This window comes from Uranotaenia lowii, chromosome 2 (assembly GCF_029784155.1).
Source record: "Uranotaenia lowii strain MFRU-FL chromosome 2, ASM2978415v1, whole genome shotgun sequence".
NCBI lineage: Eukaryota > Metazoa > Arthropoda > Insecta > Diptera > Culicidae > Uranotaenia > Uranotaenia lowii.
The window spans coordinates 168901193-168914121 of record NC_073692.1 but is presented as its reverse complement, the minus strand read 5'-3'; the positions used below and the strand labels follow the sequence as shown (position 1 = coordinate 168914121).

General features: G+C 34.5%; 1 protein-coding gene across 3 annotated transcripts in view; it reads right to left on the bottom strand.

Moving 5' to 3' along the window:
- The window catches only part of LOC129748567 (proton-coupled amino acid transporter-like protein CG1139), a 53258-nt gene that overhangs the window by 572 nt on the left and 39757 nt on the right, over positions 1–12929 (bottom strand). The window contains exon 9 of one of the 3 annotated variants that reach the window (XM_055743227.1): positions 5628–7037. The exons of the other annotated variants lie outside the window; for them this stretch is intronic. Coding sequence (XP_055599202.1) covers positions 6796–7037 — 242 coding nt within the window. The 3' untranslated portion in view covers positions 5628–6795. Of the gene's footprint in view, positions 1–5627; positions 7038–12929 lie in introns of those variants that run through there. 3 annotated transcript variants of the gene reach the window in all.

Sequence of the window (12929 nt, the reverse complement as noted above, 5' to 3'; positions counted from 1 at the left end):
AATGCAACTTTTAATGTTCAACTACTACTTTGGACTGAATGATCCAGATCGAAGGACCAAATGTTGGCTTGCTAGCTAATCTGAGCGACGACAAGTCAATGCTGCAGTCATCGTGACGGCAGGATCAGGACTATGGCGTCGACCCAACGCCAACGAGAAGTGCGATTATGAAAGGCGATGAGTAGTTACATAGGCAAGTTGTGCGCAGGCTGCTATGTTCATATTTATACAGTGAGCGAAATAAGAATAGCACCACTGTGTGTTTTGCTTGTTAAAATATGAATGATTGAAAAGTACAAAAATTTTCTCCCACAGTTTGTTCTGAATTGCTTAACGGATAAATCAAGCATAAGTTTACTTTTTTTGGACGTAGCAATTGGCGTTGAAGACCAAAAATGTGAAAAAGGGGTGCGAAATAAGTATAGCACCACTTGAGTTTTTCAACAAAAACAAGATTGTTTTTTCAAAATTTATTGTGTAAAAGTGAATAATAATGCTTCTACGAATTATTTGAATAGATAACTGCATTTTAAGGAGTTTTCCAGAATTCCAAAGGTTTTCAAAAGTTTCAAAAGGGAGTTTTAAGAGATGCTCCTCTAGCGTTAAGGAATTTGATATTTGAGCTGTAATTCTTTACCAAACTACGTACTTTCTTCATTTAAATGACGTGAAATGATGAAACAAACATTCGGGATTAATTTTGAATCAGAAAAATAGGTTGGAAATCAAAAACTTTGATTTTGTTCAGTAAACCACACTTTTTTCCAGTTTCAAGTCGTAGATGGCAGCACTATCTTGCAGTTAAAACCAAATTTAGTCTCAATATTGATTTTACAGGTTTATTTAAGCCCATATTCATCATTTTGTGGTATTTTCGCATCACAGTTTTGTGGAAGTTCACGCTGCAGAAAGCTTTTCTGGATTTGCAAAAGAATCACCAGCACAAAAATGTACATCCGCCAAAATTCCTGCTCATCTCAACTTCCGATTCAATTGCAAATCATACCAATAATACTGCTAGCCGTCTGGTCCATCCAGCTCCATCGCAAAGTATAACTTTATTCTGATAATCGGTCCATAAAATTCACTTTTAGTGACATTGATGCAATTCTAATTTTTTTTTGGATTTAGTGATCTTAGAATTTCCAAAGCGTTCACACGGTACCAAATACTTATTTCTTGACCAAAATCATCCAGCACTCCATAATTAATCCCAGATATTCGAAGATGGGCATGAATTTGGTTAAATGGCAAGATAGTGCTGCCATCTATGACTTAAAACTAGAGAAATAGTGATTGACTATTAAAAAACATTAGTATTTTTAAACTCCAACCGGTTTTTTGGATTCAAACTCAGCCTCAAATCTATGTTTCATCATTTTGCATCATACTTATTAATGTTAATGAAGAAATCAAGCATCTTGATAAAATTTTATAGCTCAAATATCAAATTCCTTAACGCTAGAGGAGCATCTCTTAAAACCCCCTTTTGATACCTTTGAAAACCTTTGGAATTCTGGAAAACTCCTAAAATGCAGTTATCTATTCAAATAATTCGTAGTATCCTTATTATTCACTTTTACACAATAAATTTTGAAAAATAATCTTGTTTTTGTTGAAAAACTCAAGTGGTGCTATTCTTATTTCGCACCCCTTTTTCACATTTTTGGTCCTCAACGCCAATTGCTACGTCCAAAAAAAGTAAACTTATGCTTGATTTATCCGTTAAGCAATTCAGAACAAACTGTGGAAGAAAATTTTCGTAATTTTCAATCATTCATATTTTAACAAGCAAAATACATAGTGGTGCTATTCTTATTTCGCGCACTGTATAACATCATTCCTGGGAAGACCACTCACAGTGCCCCATTTGTGCACAATCCGTTTGTTTTGCTCGAGAGTAAGGGCACGCGTTTTCAGATTTCTTCGCGAAAAACTACAAAAAATAACGCAGCCTACTTTTGTATGTAAACAACAGTACGCAGCCAAAATTTCTTTGAACACTTCACGATTTTTGTTATGACGCTTATTTTATAGTATATTTGTAACTATCGGAACAGGCTATAGATAGACTCAGTGATGGTAAATTTCGCCCGTCACGCTTGACCCGACTAGTTTTGTTTCATCAAACGACTGGCACTGTTCTCAATTGACGGAGCCTCACTACTCGCATGCAGTGATGTCAACCTTCCAGATTTTGTCTGGATCTTCCAGACTTTTTGGACTTTTGCCAGACATTTTTTTAGGTTTCCAGACTTCCAGACTTTTGGCATTTCTTCCAGACAATTCCAGACTTTTGTGTTTGGACATAAATTGTTCTAAGATTCTATGAAAATTCAATTTTGTCATGGTGTAATATGGCAGGAAACGGGGTGGCCACCCATTCGGAAAATGCGAGAAAAAGACGGGATTTGGAATCCACCGGGAAAATGCAGAAAAAAGCCGGGAATTTCTCCCGAAAAGTCGGGAATTTTTGGCTCGGTGAAAGTCTGTTCTATGAAGTTTGAACGAAAAAGGCGAAACAAGTAAAAATTGATTCACAGTTGATCATCAATCTCTTTCCGATTGGCTTCGACCGATTTCTACCAGGTCGAAATGGATCCTCCTACCGTGTTGGATCGGTTTGACTATGTTTTAACTTGCTTCATTGAACAACGGGAATAACCTAACGAAATCGTTAATCCAGTATGCTCGTTATACTCACTCGAGAGATGTCGAGTCCTATTAAAACAAAAAAAAAAAAGGAAAACAATCTGTTATAGAAACTATTGCAAATCGGAAGCGAGAGGCGGCCGAGAAGGCGAAACAATTGAAGCTTCTATCCGACGCTCATAGAGAGGAAGCATGATGGACGAAAAAAATTGTACTCGGCCAACAGCCAAATACCGAATATTGACCTTTTAAATTTTCGTCGAATATTCGGTCGAATACTCCAAAGAGTTTTTAATTATAAAACCAAGAGCGATTATTTCATTTTCCTTATATTTGTTCCATTGTAATACCCCTCATGTTTTGAATCGATCATTTCCAATCAGATGATATTACCATATGATGTATTACGAGGTCTTTTTCAGGTAGGGGTTTCTCTGATATTCAAAATGTCTCAAAGAATTGAAAGGACATCAGATGACTTGTCGCTGCTAGGGCGTTGGTTACCAAAGATGTTTGGATCCTGTGAAATCTGGAACAAAACATGTCAAAGCAGGTGCTAAGCAATTTGAAATTGCTTATTTGATATTGAATTATATGAAGGTCGAATTTGAGCGAAATATCTTCAAAATAGTAGTTTCAAAGAAGGATGATTTTTAACTTAAAAATACCATACTTTCCATCACACGTTTCTACATGGTCGGGCAATTCAGGACGATTTTTGAAAAAAATATAAAAACAAAGGCAAATCTTAGAAATCTAGGTCTAGGTACGTGGTTACAAAAATAAATATTCGGATTTTTGTTTTGTTTTCCTGTTTTACAAAATCGGGAATTTCATGTTAACATGCGGGAAAAAGTCGGGAAAAATGCGGAAAATCCAAAATGGATTTCGAGTGGCCACCCTGAGGAAATGATTAGTAGAACCTATGAACTATGAATTAAATAAGGGTTCGAAACCTTGGCAAATGCTTTGAGGATGTATGTAAAATTGAGACTCAGACAGAGCACGTTACTGATATAGTGACAGAAAAATACTATTGTAACATTGAGATCTGGGGACCAAAAAAAAAGGTCGCCACCTCCAAAACTTAGGTGTCCAGACATTTGCAAAAATTTCCAGACAATTTTTAAAAATCTTCCAGACTTTTCTGAAAAATAGTTGGCAACCCTGCTCGCATGATGGATAAAGCACGATAACAATCAACATTTCTCCATCATCGACTGGCGAAGCTCCTACACGGACAAAACAAAACTACCCACTTGCCTACTCACTACTGGGTTGATTCACATTAAGCCCAAAGTAAGTAGTTTTGGGTGGGTAGTTTTAATCTACTTGAGGCTTTTTATCAAAGTACCCACTCACTAGGTACCATTTTTTCCTCTATATTGTCCGCCATTTTCTTCTATTGAATAGACGCGTCTGGCAGAAGTGAAAGTTTAGGTCACAGCTTAGCGATTACAAAATCTTATCCGCTGAATCCGAGGTTTGAAGACAAGTACAGTAAGCATTTTATTTTTCTATAAATTTAAAACACATCATCATTGAATTTCCTTTTTTTGTAGATGCTGCAGAAAAATCCGCCACCAGGAATTCTGAATGATGCAACCGGATCCTTCTCCCAGTCTTGCCAACGACAGCCCCAGCAGCCAGCTAAAGTTACATGCCTCAATGCAGGAGCCTTTCCGGTATCTGTTAATTCCTGCGGGGATCGACAAAAGCTGCAACAGCATGACTCCTTCAGAAAATGGCAATATGAATTTCATGTATCGATCAGGATGAGATGATCGGAAGCGGCATCGGTATTCCTCCCAGTAGTTCCCGCAATCATAAGAAGGATTCCTCTCATCGACATTGGGTGAATTTTTATATTGTTTTTTTCTTAGGAAGTTCACTTATAGATGTTTATTTTTCAGCCAACCAAAAAGACCCGATGAGACCGGCGAATGGATTTGTACGGATGGGAGGGCGAAGATTGAAGGCCAATCATCAGCTCAGCGGGAAAATCTCAAGGGGACTAAATATTCAACGCCGTAGCTGCATAACGGTTCTGAATTGGAGCAGAGTAATCGTTTGTCATGATCCGAATCGTGAGAAATCCTCGATCAACTTTATTAAATCCATTCATGATTCAAGGTAAGTTAATTTGATTTACTATTTCATTTACTTGATGTTCCATGTCCACCAGTCAATTTTACGACTTACCGGATTTGTTCTTTTTTGTTACAGGAACTGACAGTTGTGATGAATGTAAGGAACTTGTTCGAACGATCCTTCAGTCACGATCCGACTTACTTCGAATCAACAAATTCGGAGCTGCTTATCGAAAAGGAAGTGAAAAAGTATTAAAAAAATATGACCATGTACGAAAAAAAAATGGAAATAAATGTATTATTTGATGACTCCTCATAAAACAACCTTTTACCCTTAAAGTATCTGAATTCCACGTCTAAAAGCATAAAAGCATGAATTTTGCAAATTTTAAAATTTTTCCCATAAATTAACAAAGTACATCATTTTCACCCACTGGGACCTTAAAGCACAACTACCTACTTTTAGGTTGTTGTGCTTTAACCTACTAGTAAGTTCCTGCACTGAAGTGACGATTTACGTCAAAAGTACCTAGAGTGGGTTGTTTTTTCTGTCCGTGTACAACTAATTGAACGACTTGCTGGCAGAGAGCAACAATAGCAATAAAAAACTGAAAACGAGCTTGCTGGCAGGAGCAACAATAATAATAAATGCGTTTCGTTTTCGTCATCGGTCGCTTGAATGCGATTGCTTGACTAGGTTATTATTTTAGCTTCAAATGAATGGGGCATGAATGACTGGCAAACGAAGTGACTGGTCGTTAAGGAACAGTCAATTGAGTTTGACGGACCAAGAGGCTTCACAGTCACAGCTTCACGCCTCATGACGATGACTTTTGCCAAGCATGGATAGACTAGTAAATGGGATCTTTTTCTTTCAACAAAACCCTACAAGTGTTGTTTTACAGTTTATTCTAAATTTAGTTTTAGGTGGTTTTGGCATGATACAAGTCATTAATCTAGCATGTGGTAGTCAAATTATAACAAAAGCGTGTGTACTGTAAAGCAATGTTGCTGAATTGTATTGTTTAAAAACAATCTCAAAGACATTATCGAAAAAAAAACATCGTCAAAAAAAGTCACATGAGATTTTGACATTATCGGTGTCCTTTTGATATGTCTGTCATCATTTAAAAAGTTTCCAAACAAGAACATTTGGCTCAAATTAACATTATAATTATAGCGCAGGTTTGCTGATTTTGTGAAGGAGGCGTCTTTTTAAAATTTGAGTTTTTGTTCATTTTAGTAAAAAAAAAATTGTTTTACTAGAACAAATGAACTTTGAAATATATGTAGGTATTTTGTTAAATTCAAATGATAATTGTTGAATATACCAAATTTGATATTAATTTTAAAACAAAACTTTGGATAACGCTAGAGCTTCAATTAAGCATTGCATTCATACGTGTGCTAGATTTGAACTAGTTGTACTGAAATAATTAATTTTTACCTTACGTAAACATACAGATTTGAAACAATTGTTAAAATAAAACTAATTTGATTACTATTTTTGTTGAGCTGTGTTTTACCTGGATTTAAAGGCAATTCAAACAGTTTAAAATAAAGATTCAAAAAAAAAAAATACTTTCATAAAGGTCATTTAAAAACCCATAGTCAGTGAAATTGATGAATTCTACTTTCTATCGACAGATTAGCACATAATTAGACCGCCTATAGTCGATGCTATCAACGTTTTCTTCAGCAGCTGTAGCGCTTTTGATTATGCTTAATTTCGATATGAAATCCCGTATTATTTGAGTTCTAAAACACATTGTGTCTTGCCAATATTTTGTATAGCAAAACTATTCTACTGTTTTCTACTGTTAGCTTATTTCAATTTGAGTATTTTTTCATCCTAAGCCCTATAGTCCTATCTACACGAGCACGTTGACAATCCATTGGCACTGAAAGTACCCCTTTAGAGACCTCTAAATACATTCGGTATATGGTCCGTACAATTCCGCGATAAAATTGCTTCTCACTAATTTGCAGTGAAATGGCACTTAAGCGCATAAACTTTAAGCCCGATTTCTACTTATTCTTTTTTTAGTTGCATCTATTGGAAACTAATGATGATATCTCGAACGCTGGTGTAAGTGCCGGACAGCAGACCGACGATGCCAAGGATGATGAGTATCAGGTTCTTCCAAAGGTGTAGCTTGGCCGGGCCCATATCGTTGGGCCACCGGACGCAGATGTCCATAATGGCCGGAAAGGCGATTCCCAATGCCGACAGACAGAACGCTCCAAAAAGTGAGATGAAAAGACCGAGCCTAGGGATGGCTATCGCAAGGAGGACTACAAAATAGAAAGATTGAAAGATGTTTAGCAAGGAAGAAACGATTTTTTTCGAAGGTATAGAAAAAAGGAAAAAAAATCGAAATTAAATGTGTTCAAACCTAAAAATGATGATCTAGCACCGAGTATCATACATGATCTTTTGAGAATGTTTCAGACTGCAAAGAATTTTGTTGTGAAATAAGTAAAAAAAAAAACAATCTAAAAGGAAATGATTTTGTGCCAACATATGAATTTCACTACACAATTAACACACGGCGTATTAAAGGACAACGTTTTCCTACAAACGTAAAAAAAGGATTAAAAATTACCTTTTTTGTCGACCGGTTTGTAGATGGGCAACAGCCCGAAAGATATCGTCAGAAAAGGTAATTTTCAATGTTTTATTTCCGTTTGTAGGAACGTTAAATGTCGTGTCCTATAATACGTCGTGTGATAATTCTGTAAATTATTTGCTATCTATTTATTTTGTTTATGAAAGTCTTTTCATTTAAAAGCAAGTTGTTCAAACTTGTACTTATACATTACAATTGATAGTTACTTGTAGAAATATTTAAAGTTAAAAAAATCAGGCAACATGGGAAGTTGACTCTTTGCGATGGAAATAACTAAATCAGTGCTTTCCAAGTTAGAACAAAAAGTCTTGAATTTCAAATTTAAATTTTATTTGTTATAGTTTTAAAAAGATTTTTTTTTGAATTTTTTTTTTCAATTTGAGACAAACTTATTTATCAACTAAGGCATTACAGATTCAAATATACATTTTACACCCAGTGCCAGGATGAAAATGGAAACCATATTTGTAATGGAATTGACATAAAAAAATGGATATCTTCAAAAACAGAACCACCATTTCTTGATTATACTATCGACATTTTTAAGGAAAAAATGGCTTGCACATCTATCACCATGTTTAGGATTTAGATTACTATATAAAAAAACTGTTGTTCAAAAATAATTCCTTATAGATATGGTTTCCATTTATTAACTTTTTACGGTGAGTTTTCGTCACTGAAAAAAGTCTAAAATTGTCATCTCAATTAAAACAAAAATTAAACAAAAAAAAATCTTTATAAATACTGGCGATTAAATACAATCCATAATCAAAATTTCTTTTAGTTTTAAGTCTATTTGTGTATATTATAACAGAGCTTATAACATTCTGCTCAATGTTGCAAGATTTGTTAAAAACATTCGGATTCAACGTAATAGCTGCTTCGACCTTTATCAGCATTGTCTCCAGCTAACCTGTTTTCTTTTTTTGATGCACAAATAAATAGAAATAATCTTATTAAGGTCAGTTATGTGGATAAGTTTGATAAACACTTCATATTAAAGGAACTGTTAAATATATCTCCTCATTAAATAAGTACTGGAATTTTTTTGCAAAAAATACTAACTCTGAAAAAGATATTTTAGTGTAATATTAAAATTATCAACAATTACTTAGTTATAATTCGAAAACCAAACGACAGTTTTGTTAAAAAATATATAATTTGTCTGCCAGAGAATTTGAAGACATTTCAAGTGCTTCAAAATTACCATAAAATATTGTATGTTGCATTCTTCACTTTGAAAATACTACAGTTTAGACTCAGATGACTACGTTACACGTTTAAGTGGGGAGAGGGTTTAACATCTTGTTATTGCATATGAAGCTTGTGGATAGTATATTTGTTACAAATGTGTAACGTTAATAGAGAGGGAAGAAAAGAAAGAAACATGTAAACGATGCCTTCTTATTATTCCCAAATTTCAAATCGAACTCTTTGGTTAAAATTATCTATGAATTAATTTAGAAAGAACAGCAAACTTGTGATGAATAAAATTTAAAAAATTGCACAACAAAGCAAATTCAAGCGAGTAGTCTGAACTGTGTAATTTTTTTTAGTGGGATGTGACAAATTGATTGAGATTCAAAGTTTGGTATGAAAAATTGCCACATTTTGGTCTAAAGAAGTGACATTTTATGGTTTTTCTTGAATACTATCATTTCATTTGACGCACAAAAACACATTTGGAGCTCCTAGGAATATCCTCTATTTTTAAATTAATGAAGATCTCATCACCTTCAGAACAGAGAGAAAAGAAAGTTGTGACGTCTCAAACAGATTGTTTATTTTTTTCATCAAAAGAATATAGCATAAGGTTGCCAGAATTTTTTTCAGCACGTATCCGTCCGGAGAAATCTGAGCAATTTTACATAAAAACCTGGCAAAATACGGGCATTTGATTTAAAAATTGACGACCAAAAATGCGGGCATATCCAGTCAAATTTTTTCAAAATCCAGGATTTTCTCAACTAAAATCAAGAAAAGAATTTGAAAAAAAAATGTTTTCATCAAAAATCATCGAAAGATTTTAAATCGAATTAAAGGCTTCCAAAAACCCGTTCATGATTAATTCTATTAAACTTTCTCAAAAAATATCTTTTTGTATGCATAAATAAATAAATAAAAAAAATAACACAACACAATTTGTTTATTTTTGGTAGTATTTGCCAAATGAAGTCAGTAAAACCGAAAAAAATCTGTGCATTTTTCAATGAAATCCGGGAAACCGGGTCTGGCCCCAAATTTTGCTTAAAATATCCGGGCAAACTCGGATGAAACTGGGCAATCTGGCAATCTCAATCTAGCAACACTGACGAAGTATAGGTATATAGTATGAAGTACATATTGATAGTGCAAGAAAATTATTGACTTTTCAGTCTTGATATTTTCTTCAAAAATTATCTTCTCGTATGCCATAGTTGTACAAAAAAAATCAACTTAAATATTATTGACTTTTTTTCTTTATTTTTTTCTGTAAAAACGAAATAAAAATATTTCTTGTGATTGCTAAGCATTCAAGTATTCCGAACAATCTATTTAGGTTTAGTGAACAAACTTTTTCTAGCACAGATCTGACTGTTTAAAAAAAGATCTGATAGAGGTTCCAGGTAGGCAAAAAGCTGCACGGGAAAAACAAATTTCACGGTTCAAAATGTAAAAAAAGTTTTAAGACAAATGACAAATTCAATCATATTTAAGTTCAATTAGAGTTACCTCTCTCACTGCTTTGATGGCTTTGGAGTCTTGATTGAAGTTGAAGCCAGAGAATTTTCCTCCAGTGGTCAATGTACTGAAATTTTTCGCAGGGGGCGGAAATATTTCAGAATAACCAAAATAAGATTCTTTCTCTGCAAATAAAAGCGTTGCATTTTCCATTTCAAAATTCTAAAACCCGTGTTCTTTATTCCTATTCAAAGAAACTAAAAGAATTCACACGATCATTTGGATCATGGCACAGTGGTCAAAAATGCGAAAAACGTGATCGTTGCTTATAACTTTTTTAGTTAACATTTTAGCTTATTGATGTCTTCGGAGAAGTTTGTCAATGAAACCAGCTATTTAATAAAAAAAATATTATTTTTCTGATTAATTCCCCAACAAGTGAGATAAAATTTCTAACTTTCCTGTTATAGGTTTTATCTCTTTGATGTCTTCGGCAATCTTGTTCAAAATAAAATTTTCTACAACTTTGTTTCAGATGTCAAGTTTCTTAAATAATTATTCTCCGAGCTGTCGGCTAAATAAGAAACTTAACCTCTAAAAATCAGGTCATAAATAATAACTTTTTTCAGTTAATTTTAAGTTTAATAAAATGTTGCACAAAGCTGTTTTTTTTAATAAAATACACCACTTTGTTGAACATTTCAAGTTTGTAAAATGTGATACTACAGAGTTGTGTTTAAAATATTACCGAAAATAGCTTTTTCACGCCCTGTAGAACATTTTATTTTGAACAAGTTTGTCGAAGACATCAAAGAGATAAAACCTATAACAGGAAAGTTAGAAATTTTATCTCACTTGTAGGGGAATTAATCAGAAAAATCACAATTTTTTATTATAGAGCTGATTTTATTGACAAACTTCTCCGAAGACATCAATTATCTTAAATGTTAAGTAAAAAAAGTTATAAGCAACGATCAAGTTTTTCGCATTTTTGACCACTGTGCATGGATGACCAGATTTTTACCAAAACTGTCTTATTTTAAAGCAAGCGGACAGCAGAAATTGAAGCTCCCTACGAAAATTTCACATCATCACAAATAACCGGAAGTGGTATTAATAACTTTACAATGTGAGTATTGAGTGAGGAGCCCAACTAGTAGCAAAAAAAATCTACCTGGTTTAAAATCCCAAATTTTGTTGCTTGAAGCCATCATTAATCCAAGATGGCGACTTCCGCTTGTCTTTTCAAAGCTGTAAATAAAACATTATAATAAAAAATGGCGATATACGCTCAACTTGAAAATGCTGTAAATGACTGAGCATCGCAAGAAACCCTCGGAATTTGGGTATTAGTTGAAAGGGTTAGAAAGTCTAAATTTTGCAATCTGGCGCTGTCTTGATATCCAAGATGGTGGCTTCGCAATAGTATTAAAATACTATGATTCAATGAAAAGTGCAATTAGGTATACTTCACATTTTGTTAAAGAGCTCAACGAATACAAGTCAAATTTCGCTATCTGACACCATGTTGATATCTTTTCTATTCAAAGCTGTTTATTACTGAAAATCACTTGAACCTCCATAATACGGGTATTGGGTAAAGGCAAAGATATTATATTCTATCAAGATACCCGGCTGCATAAATTTTCGAATAAGTAGTCTGGGACATCGATGCGTTTGTTTACGGTGCTGCCACCAAGCGAAAAAGTCTTCAAGCTTTAAACTTGCATGCAAGTTGAAAAACAAGCAAGTTTTTCTTGTGACCAACAAAACTACGTAATCATAAAAAAATAAACGTTACTTTACCAAAACAAGATTTTTGCGAAAAGAAACTTTGGCTCAGGTTTTTTCTCTTTTTGCCTAGTTCGTTGAATGGAAAGGATTACTTTCGGCTGTCCGTTCAAGCAAGGCATCGGTGAACACTGAGTTTGTCAATAGGGCAGATTCTGGGGAAAATTGAAATCAAATAATTTCAAGTTTCGTTTTATTTCGAACATTTTCTCCTTTCAACTGAACATAGCCATTTAGCCCATGCAATGAAATTTTAAGTACATTCGAAACAAAGTGTTACATTTCTGAACAACTGTTAAGAAATAAACTGAACAAAGATTTCACATTTCAAACAAGGTATAGTTAAGTTATTCTAATTTTAGTTTGTAGGCGTTTTTGAAGCTAGCTAAAGATGTTTTGCTTTTCACGTCCAGTGGAGTTCTATTCCAGCACGAAGTACCGTACACCAGCAGACTCTTTCCGCCAGATGTTACATGTTGTGGTACGATGAAGCAGCGGGTCCGTTCGTGTCGTCCTTGTTGCAGATGTTGTTGAATGTACTCTGGTAGAGTTTGGTGGTAGGCCTGACTCATGAAAGATGCTATCCGATCATAGTTTGCACCTAGTTCATGTCCGAGAATTGCCTTGCGCACAGGTAGTGTAGTTTCGAGACGGTTCAGATGGAAAACAAACCGAATAGCAGATTTGAATGCTCTAAATATACGCAATAGACATGCCAGGATAGTAAACGATGTCGCAATATGTCAAGATGGGGACTACGACAGCTTGTACCAGCTTCAATCGAGTGGGTTGAGAAAGTACTGAGGAGAAACGCCGGAACGTTCTGAGAGTACCAAACACTTTTGAAACAACATCGTTTACATGTCGTGTCCAATTTAGGTTGCAGTCCATCATAAGGTCGAGGTTTTTCCCAGTTGATGATAAGGGGATGTCTTCGTTTCGTTGCCCCTGGAAAACAAAATCAAATTTTCAGATTGAAAACCAAAAATCTTTTAAAAGTTCGAAACTCACTTCAAACCATTGTTATCGTCCCAGAAGTAGTTCTCGGTGATCATGTTCTTGAAGTCCTGCAAAGCGATTGAGTTCGTTCTGTTCCGTCTGGTAT